This window comes from Enoplosus armatus, chromosome 14 (assembly GCF_043641665.1).
Source record: "Enoplosus armatus isolate fEnoArm2 chromosome 14, fEnoArm2.hap1, whole genome shotgun sequence".
Taxonomy (NCBI): domain Eukaryota; kingdom Metazoa; phylum Chordata; class Actinopteri; order Centrarchiformes; family Enoplosidae; genus Enoplosus; species Enoplosus armatus.
Genome location: NC_092193.1, coordinates 18,100,159 through 18,125,226, shown reverse-complemented (window position 1 = coordinate 18,125,226; position 25,068 = coordinate 18,100,159). Strand labels below are relative to the sequence as shown.

The 25,068-nt window shown below is 41.3% G+C and overlaps 1 protein-coding gene across 2 annotated transcripts; it reads right to left on the bottom strand.

Moving 5' to 3' along the window:
• Positions 1–7,031: 7,031 nt before the first annotated feature.
• On the bottom strand, positions 7,032–21,112 carry LOC139296281 (phospholipid phosphatase 3-like). Of its 2 annotated transcripts, none has more exons than XM_070918647.1 (6): positions 20,789–21,112; positions 15,742–15,896; positions 10,288–10,568; positions 10,048–10,105; positions 9,738–9,914; positions 7,032–9,040 (listed from the first exon to the last, which is right to left on the bottom strand). In XM_070918647.1, exons 1-6 carry the CDS (start codon positions 20,925–20,927, stop codon positions 8,912–8,914), a joined length of 939 nt encoding a protein of 312 aa, XP_070774748.1. In that variant the 5' UTR covers positions 20,928–21,112; the 3' UTR covers positions 7,032–8,911. The 2 variants fall into 2 exon arrangements, with proteins under 2 accessions (XP_070774748.1, XP_070774749.1); XM_070918648.1 differs by lacking the exon at positions 15,742–15,896 and adding an exon at positions 14,295–14,452.
• Positions 21,113–25,068: the final 3,956 nt, after the last annotated feature.

The following is a 25,068-nucleotide window of genomic DNA, read 5'->3' as shown; positions in this document are numbered from 1 at the left end:
TTTAGGATTTCACAGTTTAATGCCTCTTATAGTACAATAAACTCAGTTTCCAGTTTATTGGGTACACCTAGCTTACACTAATGCAGTCTAATACAACAGCCCTGCAATAAATCCTACCTTAACAACAAAGACTGCTGTGCTGCTGCTACATTACAGGATTCATCTGTTCCACATCAAAAGTACCTTTGAGTTTTTAGGTATTATACCTGCTGCTGGTCTTTACCTGTAAATAGTCTGATGCCTGGCCATTTAGGCATGCATACACAGTTAGACCTAATTATGAAATACTGATACCACAGGGAGAACACGCGAGTGCTTCTCATTTTAAGAATGACTATCAATGTCCCTTTAATTTAATTAATTGATTTTTTCAGCCACCTGGGTGTAACGCAACAAGCTGTAAACACAATATTGAAGTTGTAATGGCGAACGTGTTAGCAAACATCCTGCAGACACAAAGCAACATTAGTATTTTTAACATTTTTGTGACCATCTGATGAATAAGTCCAAATCCTTTTAGTTCTGTTTTCTCTCTCCTCCAACTTCAAAGGGAAATATGTGGCTCTTTAGCTGCTAACTCCTCCACTAAGTTCAGCTAGTTGCTAACTTTGGTTTGGTGCTGAGCAGGTGGTGTGCAGTCGGTTTTTAAAGCTTTTTGTCAGCTGCCTGTTAAAAGAACGACTGATGAGAGTGGCGAGACTGAACTGAAGTTAAGTTGCTGGATGTAGCCTAAAACCAAAACGGTAAAATTTCTGTAAAAAACGAGGGAAGAAGCGTTGGCTGATCATTTTCCATGGGTTGTTTCAATGCAAGCGACCCCTTTCACATTAGACAAGTCATTACATTGATAATATAAAAATATTGATTGTTTAGTGCAGCTTTAAATGCACAGGTTAATGGAACAGACTGAGGCCATCACATGCTATGTTTTCTTTGATGCTGACAATCACATTTATAAGCGTCATCCTGTGGTTCAAAGATCACGATAATAATGTGAGTCAACAGCCTGTGCTTTTACTGTTGCCAAATACGTTACACCAAGTCAGCATTTAGAGTGCGATTTGGAAAGACATTTTACACCATATCATCTTTTAAGAAAAGTTAATATGATTAGTCAGAGTCCCAGTCAGTTGCGGATCAAAACTGTTTAAGACGTTTTACTTGTCGAGTGTCATTGTCCTACGGAACAACAGTAATACTGGTCTAGTCTTATGCAGACCGGATTGTTGGATTTCTAATTCTGCTCTCTAATCACCATTAAATATGGATGCAAATGGAATGCTACACAATGAAACCCCCTGCAATTTAATAGCTCCACTTCTACCCAGAAAGGCTGTTATTGCCAAACCCTTGGTGGATCTCTCCCCCTCACTCTCTCCGAGCATGTTGTGGGTTTAGAGACGCCTGGGGAGGAGGAGGACCCCGCTGACAGGATTCCTCTGGATCGACCTGTAGCTCTGTTATAGTGCAGCTTGGAGCTAGCTAGATAGGAGCAGGGTGCACCCTTTTCCTCCCCCGGTGAATCATACATTCCTAATGTTGGAGGTCAGCATTAAGGGAGGACTTTAGCCCCAGACACATCGATGATTGTGTGAAATATAGCTGCACTTGATTGGGTGATTTTTCTCTTTAAGGCCCGTGAAGGTTTCCTGTAAACGATCTTTCTCCAGAGACATGCATTCGTTCGCCGGAAAGGTCACAACCGAGCGCCTGCCGAGTGACATGAGAAAGAAAGTGAACAAGGTCAAAAAGCCTCTGGCCAGGTGCCAAAGGAAATACAGGCTTCAGTGAGAAGTGGTGGTACCCGAGACTGAAAGTTAATCACACAGGGAAAGTTATACCCCGTCGTCCTCTCTGTTCCCTTATTTTCTCTTTTCACCATTTTTCTGTCCTGTCTCATGCTTCCCCCTCTGCCGTTTCTCTGGTTACTGGCTGAAAATAGGAGGCCCTAAAGGGGGGGGTTCTGGGATTTTGTTCACCATTACACTGTGCATAAGAAACATTTACATCTGACTGACACATGAAATGTCTGTTATCTCTCGATTGCCTTATCATTTGAGGGCCTGAGGAAACACAAACCTTCCTCTGTATGCTGACATGTTACCTCATTGGTGATGGCAACCAGCGTGGCCGGCCTCCACCTCCTCATCCCAGATACTGAACAACATGTGGCATAAGAAGATAAAGAGCCTCACTGGTGAGATGTTGCTGTGCTGTCAGCAAATGGCTGCCGGTGCCAGGTGAACATATGGAGAGCATCAGAGCACGCTGCTCGCAATGTTTGATGAAGTCAATGTTTATGGCCTGTCAGCAGTATATTCTGCTTGGCCCCTTTCCCATGGGGCTCCTTCAGACACATGTGGAGGTAATTTGTTCAAATTCTTCAGCAGAGAAAGAAATAAGAGGGGGAAAATGGCCTTGGGATTTTGGGGTTGGAAATCAGTTTGAGAGGCTGGGACTGGGGTGGGGGTATACATCTTTGGGGGTACATGGAATAGGGGTTTGTGTGACAAATGGCTTTTAAAGAACTTCAAGTAACATGCTAGTGTGTGTTTGGAGATTTCATGGAAGTTGCTACATGATATCAAATAGAAAACAATGCAAAAAAGTCCCAGTTCATTACTCCACTCAATAATAGTTGGATAAAACCAACACTCAGCCTCGGGAACTGACACTTTAAAGTTTGACCTCAGGATGTAACTAGAAAAAAGATTAGTTGTGGAATTACCACACTTACAAGGGATTTTCTCCTGGGAACATGACTGTGTTCAGCCTCATGGCTGATGTGACATGAATGATAAATTGCTTGGCAATTTGACAATTAAATGTCCTGTAATCCTGAAATCTTAGTCATCGTTTGTCCTCTGCGGTTCACAAATACCCACTGACGTTTTCTGGAAATTTAGCCAATATTCTCCCTGATGCCTTGTCATGAAACAAAAATTAGTTAGTTGGTTGTAAGGTAAAGTTTCAAGAGTCATTGGGAATGATGGGGGAGCAAAACATGTAAAGTTGAATTCAAAAGTTTAAGTTTACAAAAGTTTAAATTTAAATGGGATCTTTCTCTGGAGAACATGATTGTATTGAATAAATGTTACGGTAATCAACCATCCGCATGTCACACTGTGTCTTGTGTGCAAGTGGAAAGTGTGATGTAAGACTGGCACAAAGGAAAGGATATCAGATCAGCAAACTCAAAAGGGTTTGTCCCCTGGGAACATAGAATCAATAGAAACAATAAAAGTTAATGAAAGTCTGACTACTACACTGTGTTTTAAAATATTACCTAATGGTGGTGCTAGAAGAAAGCTCATGGAGTATCCCAAACGAAAGGTCAGCAGCATTTCTTTTGGAAAATCCAGCCATTAGTTTTTTGGATGCCTTGTCTTGAAATAAAGTCCATCCAAGGAAAAAGACCATGATGGTGGCACCAGACAAAAGGTCAGGGCGGTCACTGGGAATGATGCTTTGAGGACCACAAATATCCAGAACAAAGTACATGCCAGTAATTGTTTCCCAGAAGTTTTTGTTGTGATATTGTACTTTGCATGGGACAAAGTATTTGTTACTGTCGGCAGACTGGCCGACATCATTATCCTTAGGCCCCACAATAAAAGACGCTTTAAAGAAGGAATGGCTTTGATCGTGAGCTCTACATCCGTGGTGTGACTTCTGTTCCTTGAAACCCTTCAATGGACGCCCTGCATGAGATGGATGGCTGAGATGTTGATGTTGAGCTGGAAACCTCCTGGATAGAGTGGAACTGTCAACAAAATGTCGCGGCATCACAATCCTAAACACTAATCACACTTTACCCTCTGTGTACATTAGACTGATTCAGGCGCGGTCACTGTTGCCCTGTCTCCATATCAGCTGTAAGAAAAGTTGCGATGGCAGAGATTTGGCCTCCCTCTTGATGTTTACATTCTCCAGACACGGGAGGATGAAGAGAAAAAGAGGGAAAGAGAGAGACCGAGAGAGGGAATGACTTACAGCTGCAGCACTACAACCCAAAGTCCTCCAAGACAGAGGGCTCCTGGGCACGGACGCAACGTATTATGGCTAACATTAGGGTTTAGAGTAGTTTTTATGAGGGGCGTTTGCGTGTATTGTGTGTGGATGAGTGAGGGGCAGATAAAGGGGACTTACATAACATGTTTAAGGACTGCTGTCTTCGCCTTGCTTTTGTTTCAGTCCACTCAAACGGAGCATTTACAAGCAATGAATGTTCTTGTAAACAACTAGTGCAGAGGGATTAAAGATGTGGCGCACTTCTGTGCGTATGGAAGTGTTTCAGGGCTGATAAAACCGATTGTGTGCCATGAGCCAAGCAAAGAAAAACTCTCAGAAAGTCCGAGAGCTTGGCACTGTTCAAAAGCAGAGGTCTCCTGGGGATCATCATCATGGTGTTCTGTGAATAAGAAAAACATGCCCAGTGGAGCTGTAATGAGGTCACTTATCAGCCAGGACATTTGGAGGGTGTGCCTCGCTTCCTCTCAGCATCCCTCCATCTGTCAGGGAGAGGACAAATGACCTCAGCAACTACTGCCAATAATGTCATGTGGCGTCAGACTCTATGACAGGCTTCAAGTTGACTGAAGGAGCAGACAGGCCAAACTTTCTGAAGTACAGCCTTTCTAGAAGAATGAACCAGGTCATATTTTTCTTTTTTTTTCTTTTTTTCTTTTTTTCTTTTTATTTACAAAAACTGAAAATTCATTATTGCTGTTTTTCCTTAATAACTAGACCAAACCACCACATGAACAGCCAAAAACAGCTCTCACGTAGTAAAAAGACAACTCAAAGAAACAAAACAAGTCTAATGTGTTTGTGTGATGAGAAAATACACCAGTTTAGTCATTTAAGTGATAACAGTTGTGACTAACAACAATCTTAGTGGGAAAGAGGGTGGTGGTTTAATTGTGTTTGTGTGTGTGTGAGTGTGTGTGTGTGTGTGTGTGTGTGTGTAGGGGGTAAACAAGAAAGAGAATAAGCCATTACTTCAGAGCAACCACAACAGTGCTACAGAGTTCATGAGAAGAATTTGTAAATCACACAGGGCAATTACTTCACAAATAATAGGGGTTAAACTGCAGTGGGAAAACACAACAACTGTTTTTTTCTCCAAACCACATGAAAAAGATTCCATTATTAGAGTGTTAAGCACCGCTGATCAAGAAATCCTCTTTGAATCCCAGCAAAGAAAAATGGGTACAGTTGAGGATGTGAAAGAACATAGGACTGCTATTTGTTGGTCTGGTGAATAACACAAAAAACATACCCAGCATGCAGCCTGCGTCACTTTCAATTACAAGTGAAGATCTTGCACCACCGATGGTTTAATGGAGTGGGTCAGGACTGGCTCACAAAGATAAACATTATGTCAAGCTTTTGGCACTGGATGTGGACTTTTGTTGAACGGAGAGAGAAACACTCAGGGAATTACAGGCACTGCCATGTTTGGTAGCAGATGAGACTTTACACCTTCATTAGATCACTTAGATCAGACTACCCTCCATGTTTGCTTTAGAGAGAGGAAGACGCAGAGAGAGATGGAAATGATGCACTCAGAGGATGTCAACAAGTTAGCAAAATGAAAAAACAAATATGTACCAGAAGGAACACACACCCTGTAGGGTGTAGTCTTGTACCCAATTAAGCAGTGGTCATAACACAAGGAAACTGCTACACAACCGTGTGTCACTCCTTGGATGGTCGTAACAAGACACGCCAGCGACTACATGAAGTGTAGCATTGAGCTAAATGCTAACATGAGGATGCTCACAGTAACAATGCAAGCAGGTTGATGTTAAACATGTTTTGCATGTTCGCCATCTTAGTTTGGTGTGTTGGTGTGCTAACATCGGCACTAAACAAGTACAACTGAAGCTGCAGGGAACGCTATTAGTTTTGCAGGTTTTTGGTCATAAACTAAACGAAATGAAATGTTGACCTGATGATGGCACCACATGAATGTACAAAAATATGTGGCAACCTATCTAGTTGAGATATTTCACTGGATAAGTGAAAATATTGGCCTGCTGGTGGCGCTAGATGAGAAATCAGGGGATCATCAAGGTCATTAGGGTTCATCTCCCAGGGACCATGCATGAATATCTGTATTTCATGCAATCTGTTCAATAGTTGTTGAGGAATCTCATTATAAACCAGAAATGTCAAACTTATAGTGTGCTAGAGGAAAAGCCAGATCACCAAAGTCAGTCGGTCGGTCATCCTTTGAGGACCATGAATGAATTTTATGGCAATCCATCCAACAACTGATGAGGTATTTCAGTTTGGACCAAAAAGGTGAACTGACTGACCAACATTGCCTAGATAGACATGCTGAAAGAGTAGTTAAAAAAACTAAACTGTACCACAGAGCACACACTCTGTAGGGTGTAGTCTTGTGCCCAATTAAGACACTGGAAACAGTCTTTTAGTAGTAGTCATAAGACGAGACAGCTGCTACACAATACTTTCACCCCTGGTGTGGTCATAAAAACAAAACACATTTTGCAGCTTATTAAACTAATCAACTCTGATCTCCGTCTGGGCAAAGTGCCTGATCCACAGTGAAAGCAATCAGCTTAGGATACCATGTGAACACACTGGCCTAAAACCCAGCTCAAGATATGCTGACACATGCAGGAATTTAGAGTACAAAGGTACAACCTGTAGATGGTCTATGTGGTTTATTTTGTGTGTCGACCAAGCGGTCTATAAGGATAATACGACACACTAAAGGCAAATTATATTGCTTCTAACCATTCTCATATGTTAATGTACTTTGCCACTCTGGCATACTTTGTGTGTGGAGTCTATATTATTCCAGAGTGTCATTGGGGAGAGGGGCTAAAGCCTGGAATGTATACTATTTCCCCACAGGAAGCCGAGCGTGGAAGTCTACCGTTGCCCCACGCCCAGTGTCCGTTGCACGCACAGTTGGCCGGCTACTGAATTATAGCACAAGTCAGATTCTTATTCATGTATGACACAAAGAGTAAAACAAACACCACAGTACGCTGCTCTTGATCTTTTGTGTTTTATTAAAGACATTTTATCTTCAATATGTCTTACAGTTTCATTGTACAAAATTTCACAACATTACAAAAATATTGAAAGGCATTTATTTTTAATAAACATGTACTGAAGCTGTCTGCTTTGAGAGCTTTGTTTTTTTTTCTCATAAACATCAATATTCACAAGTTGTCAACTTTACTGGATGACATCTGCCAAGCTTTGCCTCTTTAAAGCAGCACGTTTTACATTTACACAGGTCGCGACACAAAGTCATAGTGGGCATTTCTTCCAAAGATAGCTGTATATAGAAGATTTTCAAGAATGTATGAAGAACAAAAATTGTTTCTCTATAAGCAGAAGTCAGATCAAAGTTTGTCTCAGTGACATAAAACTGAGTAGGATGATGCTTTCAGTCAGTGGTTTTAAGACTGTCTTTATTTTTTGACTAAAAAGTTAATTACATTAATGTCATGCAAACACATTAGCATCATTATTACTTTAAAATTGTATACCAATGTAATGATTTACGTCTATGATAATGCAGAGCCTCATTCAAAGCCCTACAGTATTACTTTACAAGAGATTTTATGTAGTTACGATGTGTCAAAATAATACTTTATGTCTACTTTATTTGCTAAATTGTGCTTTGGTACTGTGAAAGCTGCTGTAAGTAACTACTACTCCAGAAGTCCTTGTCTTTATTTTAAGTATATATATATATGCCTGTGTGGCATACAGTCTATCACAGGATTTCCCAGTGATGTGAATCATCACTATGATTAGTAACAGTAAAGTACATGGACTGTATATGATGCTATTTTTCCCCACAGTGTTCCTGTCTCGAGTTACATGTGTCTGTTGGAGCAGGTGCCTGTTCTCTGGCTGAAGAGAGGCACATTTGTAGGCTATAAACACTGAAATATATAGACATGACATTAAGACACACTGGCACGCTCACAGAAAGGCCTCACCCAAACACACACACACACACACACACACACACACACACACACACACACACACACACACACACACACACACACACACACACCTGACCTTACACTTGTGAGCACCCGTCTGGTACATATAACAGACAGTCATTTCATTAAATGGCTCAGTGGGGGCTCGTCCTACCCAGCAGAAAGAGGCCCACATCCAACACATACGCTCTCACTGTACTTCCCACCTACTGTAACTTATGTGCACTGTCTAACAAACACTACATTATGGACATAATAAAAGCTTACAAAGTCTTACAAAGCTTTCCAAAAGCTTCACTTCAGGTCATTCAAGTGGTGACAAACAGTACTGAGTTTGCTAAAATCGTGCTATAAATCACACATACAATGCTTGTGTTTGTAGTAAAACCAAACAACATCCTTCATGAAATCAAGGAATTTGTTTTTTTGTCGTGATTTGTTTGTATTAGTCACACAGTGAGTGAGTGGCAGGAATATTAGTATAGCTCCCATGCTGGATGCAGCGGAGGGGAGAAGGCACACAAAAGCCACACACAGCTTTGTTTACAGCTGCCATTTCGCGGTTTTGTTTGATTTCAGACTTTTTGTCCATGGAAAGGCCTTGACAGAGGAGAATCTCCAATAATCTTCATAACAGAAGAGGGAACAAATATCCCCGGTCCTCTCTCTTTTCCACATTAAAATGTCTGGTGAAACAGAGGAAAAAGATGACATTTTCCGTTGAGAAAGCAAAACTTGCTTGACTGTTTTCCGCAGCCTCTTCTCATCCTCTGGAGATGTTCAAGATTCCATATTTGTCTGCATTATCCAGATTGTTGGAGTTCATTTGATCCAGTATTGACCAGTGGCTGTTGTAGTGATTTAAATGGCACAGGTCAGGGTTATGTACAGTCAGTTTGCAGCCTTCTCTATGCCATGATGAGATGGTTGCTCCGCTCTCTGATGTCTGCAGGAGGAACAAGCTCTTTCTTCACTGGGGTTGGCGACAGGTTAGAACGTCTACCTTTGGGCTTGAACAAATCAGATACAAAGAATACCTGTGGGGGGAATAGAAAAAAAAAACCTTGAACATCATTGTAAAGTGGCACTTTCAAAAGCAGAATTAATGCTGTTACCAAGAACTATGACAATGCAGACATTTGTCTTGGAGGGGAGGTATTTTTACAAATTAAACAAAACTTAGCAAATGTGCAGTGAAAATGTAAGATACACAACAATATGGACAGTAGACTAAACATGAGATACATAAATCAATTAATATGAGTACCTGTGTGCTACAAACTGCATTTACAAATAATAATGCCCCCCCCTTCTCCCTGACAGTTTTCTGTTGTAAGGTAATTTCACTTCCTTTCCTTTCCAGATACAGCATGGAGTTCTGTATTAGGTCCCCTTCTGTTTCCCATTTACACGCACCCTATCTACAATACTCCAGTTGGATTTTAGAATTAATTCAAAGATGCTGGTGAGCTGATTAATTCAAAAGCGCTGAATCGTTTAGCCCCTTTTATACTTCACTCAACTGACAATGCCGTTTTTTTGAGTGCTGCGCTGCTCTTTTTCGTGTCTGTGAACAACTTTGTAACCTGTTTTTAAAAGAGGTTACATAAATGAAGTTATAATCATTATTATTTACTTACAAATAACATATCAACCACACATCAACTTGTTAATGACTTCTGAACTAATCCAATATAGAAGACGACAATATTACAACATAACAGAACCACTCACAATGCAGTAGGCCACCAAGGCTCCCTGTACAAAACCCGCCAGGACATCAGTCGGGTGGTGCTTGTGATCTGAGACCCGGGACAGGCCGGTGTAGAAAGACATCATGATGAGGGTGAACTGTGTCAGGGGGCGCAGCAGGCGAGCTCCATGCCAGGTGAAGCGAGACTGCAGGTAAAACTGTGAGATGGACAGAGTTGTGAGTTGATATAGATAGAAACTTTTTAATATCTGGGGAGGGAAATTTGTGTTCAATATGAAGTGTAGTCACACAACAGAAAGTGTACGTGTTAAAACCAATTCAGTAACTCACCACCAGATAAAGCATGGTGTACATGGAGAATGATGCATGTCCAGAGAAGAAAGACTTCCTGAGAAGAAAAGCATGAGAGACCATCAGCAATGTACCGCAGCTTACAATGTAAAAGCTGTCAACATGAGTACAAATACATATGTAAACTTGAAAAAAAAAAAAAACATCTTAAATAATATATTTTAAATATTTTATGTATTTGAAAACACTTTAAAATAAGTTTCCATATTTGGCAACTACCTGGCCTCCTGAACTTTGCTCTCTGGCCCCTGACACTGGTAGTCAGTGATGTAGCCCAGCGAGCAGTTGATGGTGGAGAAGTCAGGTTTGCACACATCGAGGAAGTGAGGGCGCATGCGGCCCACTGACACTTTGGCAATGTCAGTGAAGGACTGGCTGATGGCACAGCCGAAGATGAACACGCCCACCTGCTTGTAGAGAGCAGATATGTAGGGGTTCCCTACAAAAGACTTGGACCCCTCGTTCAGAAAGTAGATCCTGTAGCTCTCCCCGATGATGATCTGGGTGACAGAAGAAACGGTAACGTCAGTGAATATCATGATTTTGGCATGGTCCCAGTCCCAGAGTCCACCCTAATTCCTAAGCACTTAATTCACATCTCCTGAGTGCTCAGTGAAAATGTGTGAGTGCAGGAGAGCCAAAATATTTTATGAGGAATTGGACAGCACTTTCATGCTACTTGGACAAAGGGAGTTGTTTGGCCAGTAAAGTGTATTCCTCATAATTCACATGTAATTTAATATACATTATCTGAATATAATAATAGCCTAATACACTTGCTCTTAGGGTCTTTTTTTCATCATTTCAGTCATCCGTTGTCATCACTGTTTTTAACATTTGAACACTGTAAATTGTGAATGCAGACTTTGCTTGAAGTAATTCCCTTAAGCAATAAAAGTAAAATAATTACAGAAAGTTTTGAAAGGTTCATGATCGGGCTCTGAAGCTCTTGCCAAATGTCACAGAAAAACAGCACTAAGCTCTTGTGGACTTATTGGAAGTGTGCATCAAAGTGTGTGCTTGGTTGAGGGTGGACATTTGGGACTAGGATATAGAGAACTCTGGTGGTCAGAGTGGAGAATCTGAGTTATGTATGTGACCAAAATAACTTTTTTTCAGGATGAAGATGTTGTTACAACAGCTAAAATAGAGTTCAGTGACTTCTCTTGAAGTGGTTTGAAAAGGGCTACTTTATAGCTGAATGTGTTTACCTGTGTCATTCTACTTCTGAGAGGAAACAGTGAGGCGATGTGGGAGGCAACTCAAAACTGTCCACCATGTATAGTTTTCTGCAAGTGTGTAAATAAACCACCGTCTAAAACCGACAATTGACGTGTACGGCACACTTAGGGGGGAGTTGGATAGCCATAACTCACAACAGCTGTTGGAGCTCAATAACCCCCTCCCAACCCCCTCATCCCCTGTTGTCTTCCAGCAGCTCACAAATGAAAGTGTGGAAGGGAGTCAGAACGAGAGTGTGGGGGAGTTCCAGGGAGAAAGTAGAGGGGAGGAAGGCAGAGTGATAGGAAGGGGGGATAGAAAGTAAAAAGAAAAGAGTTACAGGACAAGAAGAGAATAAACGAGAAGATGAGGGGAAGAAAGAGGAAGGTGAGAGGAGAAGAGAGTGGGAGGGAGCGGGGGAGGCACCGCTGGTTCTAATCAGCAGAAACGCTGAGCTAGGCGACGTGTCTGATTTTGGTGGCCAGACTCCACCAGGCGCACGTCGGGGGCACGTTTGTTTTTCATCGCTCCGGCTGTCTCCCTGAAACGGCTCAGATTTCTGGCTGTTTTCATGTTAGTATCTCAGTTTCATCAGACATTCTTCTGAGGGGTGCAGGAATAAGTCTCACTCTGGGAAACTCTCTCTGCCGAGGGAGAGCCTTTAAGGAGATTTAACAAGCTGATAGAGTGTGTTGTTTCCACCATCCAGGCCTTTGGAGCCAGCTCGATAAAGCCCAGCTGCTTTCATGGGAAAGAGGAGAGGGGGAGAAAACACATCTGGTTCCCCTCGTGTGAAAGATTTAACTATGTGAATGAATAAATGAATTGGCATTGTAGGATATGTAGCTGTTACACTGAAACCTCAAGGGGGCAAGACGCTGATTTGTGGCTCATGTCAAATGTCTTGTATTTCCAAAGTGACACCATGGTGTTTTCGTTTCTTCTAAAAAGAATCTGCATAAATTATAAAGGATGTGGCCTCTTGTGTTTCTCAGTGGGAAATGAAGCACTAAATGACCTAAATGTTGGTGTTTTCTGCTTCAGAAAACACAAAGGCTGGCCAGAACGCTCTGGGGGAGATGGATTGTAAAGTCACATTTTGCTAGGGGGAAAATGCGATATCTGGCAAAGTATTGTTGTTTAGGGCCTTCACCACAATTCCGCCCCACCAATTACAGCATTTAACTGAACAACCATTGCGTCAACCATAATTACACAGAGCCAGAAGTCCTTCTCACCATGAAAACCCCTGTGGCCCGAGCCCATATAGTAGTCTGCTCTCCAGGAGGAGGGCACTGCTGGCCATGCCATGAGGCAAGGCAGCTTCTGCAGGTCTGCCAGGTGACAACTGCACATGCTATAACAGCTCTGAGTAACAGTGCCCGCTGCTTAGTGCATGTCCCAGGATTCTGTTTTTGGTAGCCCATTGCTAACATATTACCTATTACTTGGCATTTTCAAAGTGGTAGCTAATGTGTTAGTGCCTGTTGAGACATTGCTAGGAAGCACATGGTTGCTAAATAGTTGCAAAGGTATTACAAGCGTTTCAAATTTGGTAGCTAGTTGGTTGCTAAGTCATTACAAATGTTTCCAATGTGGTAGCTAGTAGGTTGCTAAGGTGTTACAAGCGTTTCCTACAAGGTAGCTAGTTGGTTGCTAAGTTGCTGTTAGGATGTTAGCAGCGGTTCCCAATGCTTTTGCAGGCGGTTATTACAAGGTTGCTATACGTTCAGGGTGATTTCTAGAGTTTTTGTAGGTGGTTGCTAAGTGGTTGCTAAGGTATTGCAGTCCAATGGTCAATTTAATTTATATATTAGATTAAGTCAAGACAGATAGAAACAAAATGAAACACTTTTTAAATGGTCACTTTACTGTTGCTTCACTTAATCATCCATAATTCACATCATTTTGAAAATATACCCCGCCACAGACATGACAATGGGCCCATGTGTGAAGGGAAACAATGAGATGTAGGGGTTTTCTCTGTGTAATGTGTATTTCTTTCTTAGGTGTGGATATGGGTGGGTTTGGGTATGGATGTCAGAATGTAGGGACGTGTTATGTTTTGCTACACTCATTTAGTGGAAATGCAGAGTGGATTTCTACAAAGACTACTGCTATTACACCTTGTCTACACAGTAGCACGTCAGCAGCACAACAGAAGCTGCGTGTCAGTATCTACAATGGATTATTTGTGCCACCGTACTGTTGTGAATTCAGTGTTTTGAGAGAGCTCAAAGGCCAGTACACAATCATGTTCTTAAAAGCACAAGTGCGAAAAAAACGAAGGCTGAAAAAAACCCTGCTTTGGGTCACAATTATCTGTGTTAACTGAAATGCTAGCCATTACGAAGCCATGTAGACAGATGCATTACTCAAAATGGCAGAAAAAACGTCCAGAGCAGACAGGGTGATACGGTTCTGTGCCTCTGAGCAGAGAAAAATGATTGTGAATTACAGGATTTTGGATTGACGGTTTAGTGTGCAGATCTTTGATACACCCCCACTGTTTCCTCTCAGGAGAATGCAACAAACTACTCAACACTTCACTAGCTCAAGTGCCTTAATCAACTGAGTCATTTTAGGCTCGCAAAGAAAAAGCCTGGAACAAAATATCTTTTATCTAAAATGTGCTGAAGCCATTCAGAGGGACTGATAGCGCAGGTATGGAGAGGTATTGTTTCGGTAATCATGTAGGATAATCTCAGTTTATAACCACAATGAGTCAACTGTCAGACAAAGCCCTCTGATGGAGCGTGTATTTCTCTGAACAAGGAGAGAAGTGCAAATGTGCGTGGTTTGGTTGGAGGAAAACATGTGTTGTAACTATAATTGATCCAACAGTTTAAAATCTCCATATTATCATATTACAATGCAGTGAGGATAAGAAATGATGTGGTCAACCATCTGGTATAAGGTGTCAGTGGGTGCTGCTAGTAATGGTGCAGGCTGCTGAAACATAAAAGAGTGATGATGACATTAGCGATCAGAGTGAGGTGACTTACAGAGAGGATGGTGATTAGAATGCCAGCACCGCTAAGCACACCGTCGCTAATGGTGTCTCCGTTTTTGGCCGGGTACTTGATGGACTCATCATCGCAGTAAAACCCTCTACGGTAAGGCTGAACAGCGCTGGTCTCAATGACCAAGAAAGGCAGGCCGGCTAGTGTGAAGAAGCAGTGAGCGGCACAGAGAGACAGAAAGGGGTGGGTGGGGAAGGGTGAGGGAGAGGGAGATGGAGGTGCTGGGTTAATGATACGTAAATTACAGAGGTCGCAGGTACAAGCAAGAGGCAACAAGGGAGCATCTGGGACTGGCTCAATCCATTCTGAGGTTATCTGTGACTAATTAAGAAATAAGGAATAAGTGGGGCCTTTTGAGCAGACTCTTGGATGTATTAAAGGACCACACCTGTGTTTTTTTGTGTGTTTTAGCCGGTTAGTCATGTACGCTTTACTGTACTGCAGGCCATTTTCCAAAGCACACCATATCTTTTTAGACTAATATCTATCTCTCCAGGCTGCCAGTGGTTTCCACTCATTTGGAAGTAAAAGAAACTTAAAATACACTTTTAGTCAGCTCACATTTTTAGCTTACAACTTGCATTGTTGTCTTGTGGAAATGCAAGTCAACTTAACAATAGCAAATTACAAATACAAGGAGAGGAACCCAACTTAGAGTCTTTATATTGTCTATTTTTCGTAGAGGAGTGGAACAATCCTTCATCAGCGAATGGGGTTTACGTAAATTGTCATAGAAATGGTTCAGTTGTTGCATCATCTCCATAACAACTGAGCAAACGCCATCTGCTGATGAAGATTTAGTAAGTGGACGGTGAGTTACAAATGTTCTGGTCAAACTACTGGAGCTGAAATAAGCTGATCTCAAATGTGAATACTATCTAATTTTTGTAGTATTCTATGGTAGTAAATTGAATATCTTCAGGTTTTAAATCGGACAAAACAAGCTGTTTAAATGTATTCAAACATTTACTTGGGCTTTGGAAAATTGTGACGGGCATTTTTCACTATTTTCTGACATTTTACAGAGTACACGATTACATAATCGACAGTTGCATCCTTACAAATTATTTTTTTATTAGAGGGAACCTTCAAGCTCAGCAAATCTTTGGTAATTCTACTTGATAAATTACTGTAACAGTTAATACATTTTCTTACTGCAGTGAAATAAAAGGAAAGCAATGGCTGCCTAGGGTGGGAAATAAATCTTAAAGCTTATGATAATATACAGTAGCTTTGGAAAATGGTTGGCAGAAATGTACAGTATACATGATTTACAGCTAATGAGGTACAACATGCAAAACCACTGAGTGTGAGTCAGAGCCTGTCGAACCAATCATGTCTTTTGAGGTGTCACAAGCCAACCATTGGATGAATTGAGTGTCCCAACATATGCTCTCTCGTTCTCTCACAGTACCACAGCAGGACTTACTGAGACCACGGGCACAGCCACGCCCACGGCTGTGAGCACAGTGTTGGACACCGTGCTGCTCTTATAGCTCAGCCGGATGCTGTTGTCGTTGCAGAAGAATCCTCTCTGGTAAGGTGGGAAGGGAGATTTGTGCAAAAACACGGCAACAAGCAACACTGTATGGTTGGACACACACGAGCAGGGGTCAGACAGCTCTTTAAACCAAAACAGTGGACAGCTGCATCAATAGACATCATCAACAGGAAGACAAACAGATAAGGCACGGAAATCTCAGACAGTCATACCAACAGCTTAAAAACGCCCAGCAGACACGTATTCATGTCATATAGCTCATCCCATTTTCAAATCTGACACTGATGCTGTCATGAGAAAATGAGCCAAAATAAACAAAAAATAAAATCTGTTGAAATGAATGCCAAAATCAAAGCTACATCATTGTTTTAGACTTAAGTGAAGCTTTTACGTTTAGAACAACAACAGGCTGAGTTAGTGCTGTCATGTTCTTGAGGGAGACTATTGCTTCTGACTGACAAGAAAAAAAAAACACTATCAGAGTCTTCCTTCCTTTCCTGCCGAGGCTTTCAAGTGCACTTAAAAAGGCCCACGTTAAGATGCCTTTGTGGGGGTGGGGGGTGGGGGTCTGCGTCTGATCAATTTAGTGTCTTTCGCCACTTAAAGGGGCAAAAGGATCTAATTTATCTCCTGACAACAAACACAGAGTGGGTGTTTCTAAGATGCGAGCCAAAACGGACAGCTTATTTTCCCCATTTACCAAAGGCTTCAATGGAAGACTTTGAAATCTGAGTGTGGACGTGGTACCCAGGAGAGGCCTCAAATCTCTGAGAGAATTTGGAAAACACACTTTCAAATCACTTCAAAGTGGCATTTAACTGATGATGGAGCTTTCAAGTCACTCTCTGAATAATTCTGCCGATACAAAGGAAAACAAACATCAGCGCTCTCTTTCTCACACGCTCTCTTCCTCTGTCTCTCGGTCTCAAAAGCCAAAAGCACCGGGGTGTAGAGGTCAGTGCTGAGAGCTGCTGAAGGGGATGGCTGTGGTTTGGGGAGGGGGGGCATGATTTCTCAAAGCAAATGTCAACACACGCTTCAGTTGCTGAGCCCCTCAACCCCTTACATCCACACACGCACAGCTGACGCTGGCCTTTGAAGGTCCAGCTGGGTTGAGCTCAGGTTACAGACGGAGCTCTGCTGCCTGATGGGAACTCCAGAGTGCCGGCCTTCCCTCCACATTCAGCAGGATTCACATAATTAACTTTCTCTTTCTCATTCTCACTCTTCAAACAAATACCTGGACGGAGCTACAATCTGTTCCAAAGCAAGTCTGGTGGCGAGAGAAAGATCAGGGTGGTATGTCTCAGAGTTCTGTGACTGTAACAATATACAGTACTTTAAAGGGCGCTAAATCCCAAATGTCTGATCCCTTTAGTTTGCTTAGCCTGGCCATGAACAGAACCACACAGGCCTTCCCAAAACAGGCACTTCGGCTGCCCAAACAACAACAAAAAAGAAAAAGCATACACGGCTGAAAGTGTTGGGTGTGTAACATGTTAACCCCAGAGTCCTGACCCCTGCAGACGCCTCTAAAAAGAATTCTCAGACCAGAATTACAAACCACAAGGCCAGAGGCAGAGGGCAGAGATTGATGGAGAGGGACAGAGACGTGGCAAATGGATTGATGAAATAAAATGTCCACGGCTTTTAAGGAATCTGCACCTGGGTCAAGTGCTTGAAACAGCTGATTGGAAAGAAGGGAGAAAAAAAATAACAAAACATAACCCCAACGAGATGCTGTAAGGTCCAGTTTTCCACACATTCAGCTGGGTTTTCTGAGCAATCCTTCTGAGAGTTCAGCATGTTAGGATTTTCCCCTCCTACCCTCTTCCTCCTTTCCCGCTTCTAACAGCCGGGGGGGTGATGAGGAGGAGGAGGGTGCTCTCGTCCTGCCAACAACAACACCAGTCAGCAGGCGTGGGTATGTCTTTTGCATTAGCTCAACATCAACCCAAAGACAACAGAAACAAACAAAATCGAACTGGAGCTGGAGGGAGAATTTTTCTTTCTCCTCTTTTTTCTTTTCAGTTCCTAATGTCAACATCAGGTGTCTTCTAGTCGTCTTTGCCCTAAAGCACTTCGCTTAACAATCAACTGGGGAACCCTAACTGCAAATAAGCAAACACTATAAATGAAGAATGATGATGATTTTTTCAGCACATCAAAATATGGGAGAAAACGTATTATTAAGACACACTAGTTAGAATTTCCTACGCTTGCCCATTTGCCTTTCCCCCAGTTCAGTTCTGGCAGTTCTGTGTAGCTCGTAGTTTGTGGAAACTCGAATCAATGTATAACCCTCGCGCTGAATTAAATCCCCACCATATTTTGGAGGCATTGGCCAAAACGCCAAGTGTGACTATTAAAATAAACAGACGCACATTTTCCACTTGCAGGGATCTCTCACTGTTGGCGTAGAAATGTATACATGTCTGAGGTAGTTGTGGTGTATACACAGATGCAGTTGTTTTTACTCGCAGCAGCCCCCACACAACCTGCTCCCTGTCTGCCTGCCTGTCTGTCTGGCCGGCTGCAAAACATAGTTCATAGTTCCACTGTGGGAGGGAAAGCTGGTCCGTCTGCTTTGGTTGAATAGAAGCGCATTTGCATTGAATTGCCGGTGGCTATAACTGCTGCTTTTCACCCGTTTTTCGCTCTATTTATTATTCACATTTCCAAAGAAGAGTAGGTATTACACACCAGGCAGTTAGCAGTTTACATATCTCTTCCTCTTCTATTCCCATTTTTTTTTTTTAGAGTTAACTCAATTCAATTTGAAACGGCAGATACCATTGTGTACCGGTCTTCAAATATTCCAACATGTGACAAAATGTATCACATATAACTCAATTCTTTTGGTGTTTGATTAGTTGTAAAGTGTGAGAAATTAAAACGTTTATACAGCCATGTTTGACCATTCCTTGAACTGAGACTTACCTCACTCTTGGGGCCCATATTGGCTGTTGTAACTGGGCAGCATTGGGCAGCACCAACCAAAACAGACCCTTCCAGCTCAATTTATCATTACAAGTGACACTTCAACTTCTTTCAGTGCTTGAAGTTCAACTGAATCTTCAAGCTTCAACTTCTTTAACTGTATATCAACTGACACTTCAACGTCTTTCAGTAGGTGTGCTATTTAAAAATGTTTTAAGTGCAAATTCTTTACTGTATCTGACCGAGATCAAGCTATAGACATTTGAGACTACCCCAACACAAATACCACAAGCATTAGATATGATCAATATTTGGGTGAACTGACCATTTAACTCCAATTGTCACACTGTTTCCTGTTTACCTTGCTCAACATCAAAAAAGAAGAGCCTGTGTTCACAAACCTTAAAAATATAGGTGCAATTGTAGCTGATTAACCACCTTTTACCTCGTGCTAAACCAGGGCAAAAGCACAAGGAAACATTATAAGACGATTAACTGGAAAACATGAAAGTCACCTGCTACGGCTTAATGTAAACTGAACCTGATCACCTCACCAGGGCTTCAAGCTAAAAACAACAACGACTAAATAACAGCCCTCTACTTTCTTCAGCATAATTTGTCAGGATTCAGTGACAAACCACTGAATCAAGGTGAATTTCTCCTCCACTGCACTGACAAATGTTATCTTTACTTGCACTGGTGGTCTACTGGGATCATGGTCACTGGAGATCACGTGCAGAAGGAGAGAAATATCCCCGGACGCAGTAACACTAGAACTGCAATCAGTGTGTGAGACTAGAGGAGTGGTGTTTACCAGTACCGATCCGACATTTCCTCCTTATGGTTGCTCTCTTTACACCACATCTTTAGCCAGACAAACACTGCTGGTTTGTTGACAAGCTCCTCTGTGGGAAGTTATGTACATGCAGAGCAAATCATGGGGATTTGCCCTCCACAGAGACAAAAACTAGACCACAATAGCTGGTGCTTTTCCCATGCAGTTGCAACAACGTTATTTTATAGTTGAACACTGCTTTGCTGTTTGTAATCATGTTCTTACACCAATGTTCCACAGAACAACCCATTAAAAACATATGGTTATATCAGAGAAGAAAATAAAAGAGTGAAATTAGTGAATGGTCAAAGGTTTAAGCCTCAAGGATGGGAAAACCTTTTGTGGGACTTCTGGGTTCAAACATCATGTTTCACCCATAATAACAACCTTAACCCAGTGTCTGCAGATGAACACACACACACACACACTCACTCAGGTCTGACCTTTTCACCACTTCCCTTAATTACGCCACACACACACACACACACAAATATATTATGCCAGATGTGGAGATCAAGAGAATTCCTGCTGGTGTGGAATGTGAGCCATTCTGGAAAATATAATGAGGAGTCAAAGCAAGCAGAGGTACAGTACAGGTGTGGGTGGAGACCAAAGAAATATATCCCTCCTGGGGTAATTTATTAGTTTCCCCTTTACCAGCACTATTTTTCTTTGGAGAAGGAAAACAGACTTCCACTAGCTAAGCCAATGTAGCTTTGAGAGCTATTACAGCTAAATGTGTCGGCTACAGTTGCAGATGGGGCATCACTTGTTGCTTTGGTAACACAGCTTGGCGAGCTAGTGAAGCTAACCAACACATTTCAAACATTTAGGCTAACAATTGACATTTAGCTAGCTTAACCTACCAAGACAGTATCAGTAGAAACACGGTTTTCCTCTAAATACACGTATTATTATCATTTAGTTAAAAAGCATAAATAAACTATAGGGAATATCATATTATAGCTATATGAAGGGAAACTGTATCCTATGGCAGATAAAGACAGTATGAGCTGAGGAGTCAAAAAGGGTAATATAATGTCCTCTAGCTTCAAGTCCTGTAAAGTTAATATTAGTTACAAAGAAACAATAGAAAGATTAATTAAAAAAGCCATACATTTACTGCTGAGAGACAACGGTAGTAACGTAACACAACATTCATGTTATTGACACGGGTAATTCACACAGTGGGACTCTCACCTAAAAACAAGCAGAAGAGGTCCACCCCGACCAGCAGCTTCCTCCTGCTGTGGTCTTTGCAGTTATTGTTGTTCAGTGAACTCCCGCCGTTCCTCGTCTCGGCTGCCATAGTTTTCTCATATATCAAACAGCGTTGCATTTAAAACGTTATGTGGTTCAAATAAAAAAGGGAATACAACTCTTGTTACTAGCTATCGTAGTGCCGCGTTTACTTTATTTTTTACTATCTACTAGAAGTGGTTAACGAGTTTACTTATATCCTAAGGAGGACTAGTTACGCAAGTCTGTACTGTTAGTCTGTTACTGAGAAAATACGCAGTATCAAAAGTCCCTGTCTGTCTTTTCACAGTCACAGCACGCTTTCTTCTAACTTCTAACCATCCCTTACTCCTTTCCTTGGGTTATAGTGAGAGTCCTGCGACAGCCTTCCAAGAAAGCCACTCCTCCAGCCCCCTCCCCTTTCTATTAATGCCATATGCCAGCTCCTTCACACAGGCCAATTCCCACACTCACCTCTTGGTGCTGGGGGATGCTCACAGCAACACAGCAGAAACAAGAGGGGGGGAGGTCATAACGCTAAGTCGGCCAGATAACAATGGAAAAAAAAAAAGGGCTGTGAGCACAAGTTGGATGTCTGTTTTCCCACAAGTACTGTTGTTTTTCTCTGTACAGAAGAAAATAAATGAAAGTCACAAGATGTAATAGACACAATGACAATGTGGATTACTGTATGTAATGCAGGTCTGCAGGAGTGACACTGTATACATTATGAGGAGAGCAGAAATCAATGACAAATATTTATTAGATGTGACAAAGAAAAAAGAAAATCCAAATGCAAAGAACATATGCACAAACAAATCCTTAAATTTAAGCTACTTATTTTGCTTATTTTGGTTAAAGTGCTATGATTACATTTGTGCTCCAATAACAGTAACAAAGGGTAGAACACAATGTGAAAACACCAATATGCACAACAAACTGAACAAAAAGGCGAAATCAGTATTATAGTACAGTCACATCTGCAGCTCTACTCATGATGGTTTTTCTCCGTTGTAGAGATCAAAAAACATTTTCAAACACATGGCAAACCGGTCTCCATGGCAGATATTCTTCATGGTATCAAATCCCAATAGATGAACTGTACAGTTTTAGTTGTTCATGCTGACATTCCTGTTTTACCCGACGTGGTAATCAGAAGGTGTCGGCATATAGTGGCGGGGGAGGAAGGAGTTCCAGTTCTGTGAAGTCAGCCTCCTGTTCACTGTCATACAAAACACAACGGGACATCACAGTTCATGAAGAGGATGTCAAAAGAACCTGAAGTACTGTCTGTGCTTCTTTGGCAAACTCTATGAGTGCTCAGATCAAACGGAGCCAAGCTTCACTTGCTGATTAGAGGGGAAACCGTCAACACTTACGGATATGGAGGCTCCTCAACAGCACACAAGAAGTCTGGATAAAGACAAGCAGATACAAATGTCACATTCACTTTGGATTGTCTCTGCAATCTGTCCTGCAACATGTCTCCAGGCTACAGGAATCAGATAAATGTACCCCCACAAATTATTTTCCATTACAGGCAAGATGCCAACCAGTGTTGAGACTGTAGCATCCTTAAAGAGATTTGTGAGTACCCTGATCTTAGCTTCACCATATCAGAGAGAGTGACATGAGTGATGACACACAACAGTGGACTCATGGAAAAAATTAAACTCTGTAAACTTACTTGGTTGCTCAGCACTTTGCATAGGATAGAATGGATAAAATGGAAAAAAAAACAACATTTTTTTTATATTATTAACAGGGTTGTTGATGACAGATTTTGAATATGTCAACATCAGCAGACTTAAAAAGACAACTTTTAAGAAAGTAATGGTTGAGGTATAAGAGAGTACTGTACTTCGTAGGGGTTGCTCCCCCATTATCAGGGATGTCACCAAATTCATCTTTGCTGTGTTGAAAGAAGATGGCTAGTTTCTGCAGGGCCTCATGTCTCGTCCTAGAGGTTGAAGACAAGAAACTGTTGGGACTTGTTTTACAACTGTGACTATTACGTTTCATACTCATCAATGGTGAACAGGGGCTGAGGAGCACTTATACAATACATTGTAATAGACTGAAATAAATACGACCTTTATTAAGCTCATGAGGATCAGGATCCCTATTTTACCATATATATATTTTATACACACACACTGATGAACCGCACCCACATACAATTACAAAAAAAGGGAAAAACTAGCCTACTTCTTTTGAAATATCTTTTGTATATTTCATAATATTCATTGCCTAAAAATAACACATAACTATTAACTGTAAAATTAAAACTAGCAATTTATATAAAATTCTGAATAGACTATTTCCTGTGGATATCATTATGTATCAGATGATTTGTCCTTATATTTTTAGGAACACAATTCTATGTCTGTATAATTATTTTCTTTTAATTTCGTACATACGTTTGAATAGTCCAAGCAGCCAGGCTTTATAATAAATAAATTGATATAAACTTTTAAAATAACCCTTCAATTTTATCGTCTTCACATTAATTAATTAAATGCATGTATATTATATTTTACATATAAAAATTCTTACACCCTTAAAATCAAGAGGGCTTTACCACCCAGCCATTACTGCTAAGTATGTTGTCTAGCTGGAGGCATTGTTGCAACTAGGCTGTGCATGCGTTTTATTTTAACAAAATATTATCATAGCATACATACAATGTTGGATGGACAAATACTCTCCAATACTGGATTCTGATTAGACAATTTAGGGTCATTCAAATCTGGTATGCACTGACTAGGAAGCATCTGATTTCCAGCTTTGAACCACGTGTTTGGCTGTTTAGTGTAGAGCTGAAACTAGTATTTTGCTAATCAATGAATCATTTAATACTTTTTCAAGCTAAAATGCCAAATATTTGCTTGTTTCAGTTTCTCAAATATTCTGATTTGCTGCTTTGCTATATATGACAGCAAACTGAATACCTTTGGGATTCAGACTGCTGGTTGGACAAAACAAGCCATTTGAATATTCTGCTCTGAGAAATCACAATGGGCGTTTATTAACTGTTTTTTGACATTTTATAGAAGAAATTTTTGATATATTCATTGAGAAAATAATCGGTAGATTTTTCAAAAATGAAATTGTTAGTTGCATCCCTAGTTCAGTGTGTCACCTACGTTTGTGTCTTTCAATGCACAAACTATTGTCTACTAGGTGTCTACTATAAATCATATAGTACCAAATAGCTTTACCTCCTTCCAGAACCAATGTATGTTTTGCTCTCCACGTTACTATTCTGCTTTCCAATGTTTAATATTTAGTTACTCATGCAAGAGAAACATGCCATGGTATCTGCTTTGACACCTGTGTATGTTTGAGACTTACTGTGTGTGTAGGTCCTCCAGGTTGGCATCGCTCAAAGTGTGCTGGGCGCTGACATGGCCACATGCTGTCAGAGCGAACACATATAGGGCAGAGGTGGGTGTATAGGTAGGTGAGGGAGGGACGGGGGTGAGTTATGTAAGGACAGTTAAGACAGAAGGGGGAGTGAGTAAGGAAATGGCATGGTAAAAGTGCACATCAAAGGCATGTGACAGTCTGCCATATGTCAATGCATAACATAAAACAACCACAGGCAGAGCTTGCATTTCCCTTTAACCCTCGAGGCTGAGGCATGTTTTCACTTCAAAAGGAGTGGATATACAATGTACTCACACATCTCAGGCATTGAGGCCGTCTGCTGGGGAAAGCTACTATATAGAATGAAGAGAAAGAAAATAATTATATATACTGTGTGCCACATAAATTCAATCATATCTTCCAGTGGTTATCTACTCTTATGTGGGCAATGGTTTCTGTCATTCCTCTTAGAAATAACGCCAATTTTAAAGCAACTTTAAGCCACAGTAAAAGGACAGTCTTACTGGCTTTCATTGGAGGGTGAGAGGGTCTCATCTTCACATGCCCACTCCTCACTGTCATCTGTGACTGTGGGGAAAAAAACAAATTAGTTTGATGAAGCACAGTGTGCATGCTGATGATAGATGTTTGGCAGGGTAGAAACCAAAACCCTCATCTTGCATGGAATTCCCTCACAATCACAAAATAACACATGGCTGTCAAGCATATGACGACTAGTTAAGTTATTCAGACCAGGCGTTGCGTTGTGTCACGTGTGTGCAACTGCTCTCTGTCAGTCAACAAGTCCATACATTGTATCATCCAGTTAACTTCTGTGTTTATTAGGCTGTTGTGCTTTTCGAGATGATGGA

Bases quoted from the DNA above. Each gene is read 5' to 3' on its own strand.
- LOC139296281 (XM_070918648.1), bottom strand. From the start codon at position 20,927: ATGCAACGCTGTTTGATATATGAGAAAACTATGGCAGCCGAGACGAGG. The intron at 10,569-14,294 runs GTAAGTCACCTC...TCTGTCACCCAG, and splicing joins TTCTAATCACCATCCTCTCT to ATCATCATCGGGGAGAGCTA. The intron at 9,041-9,737 runs GTGAGTGGTTCT...TTCCCCCCACAG, and splicing joins CCTTGGTGGCCTACTGCATT to GTATTCTTTGTATCTGATTT.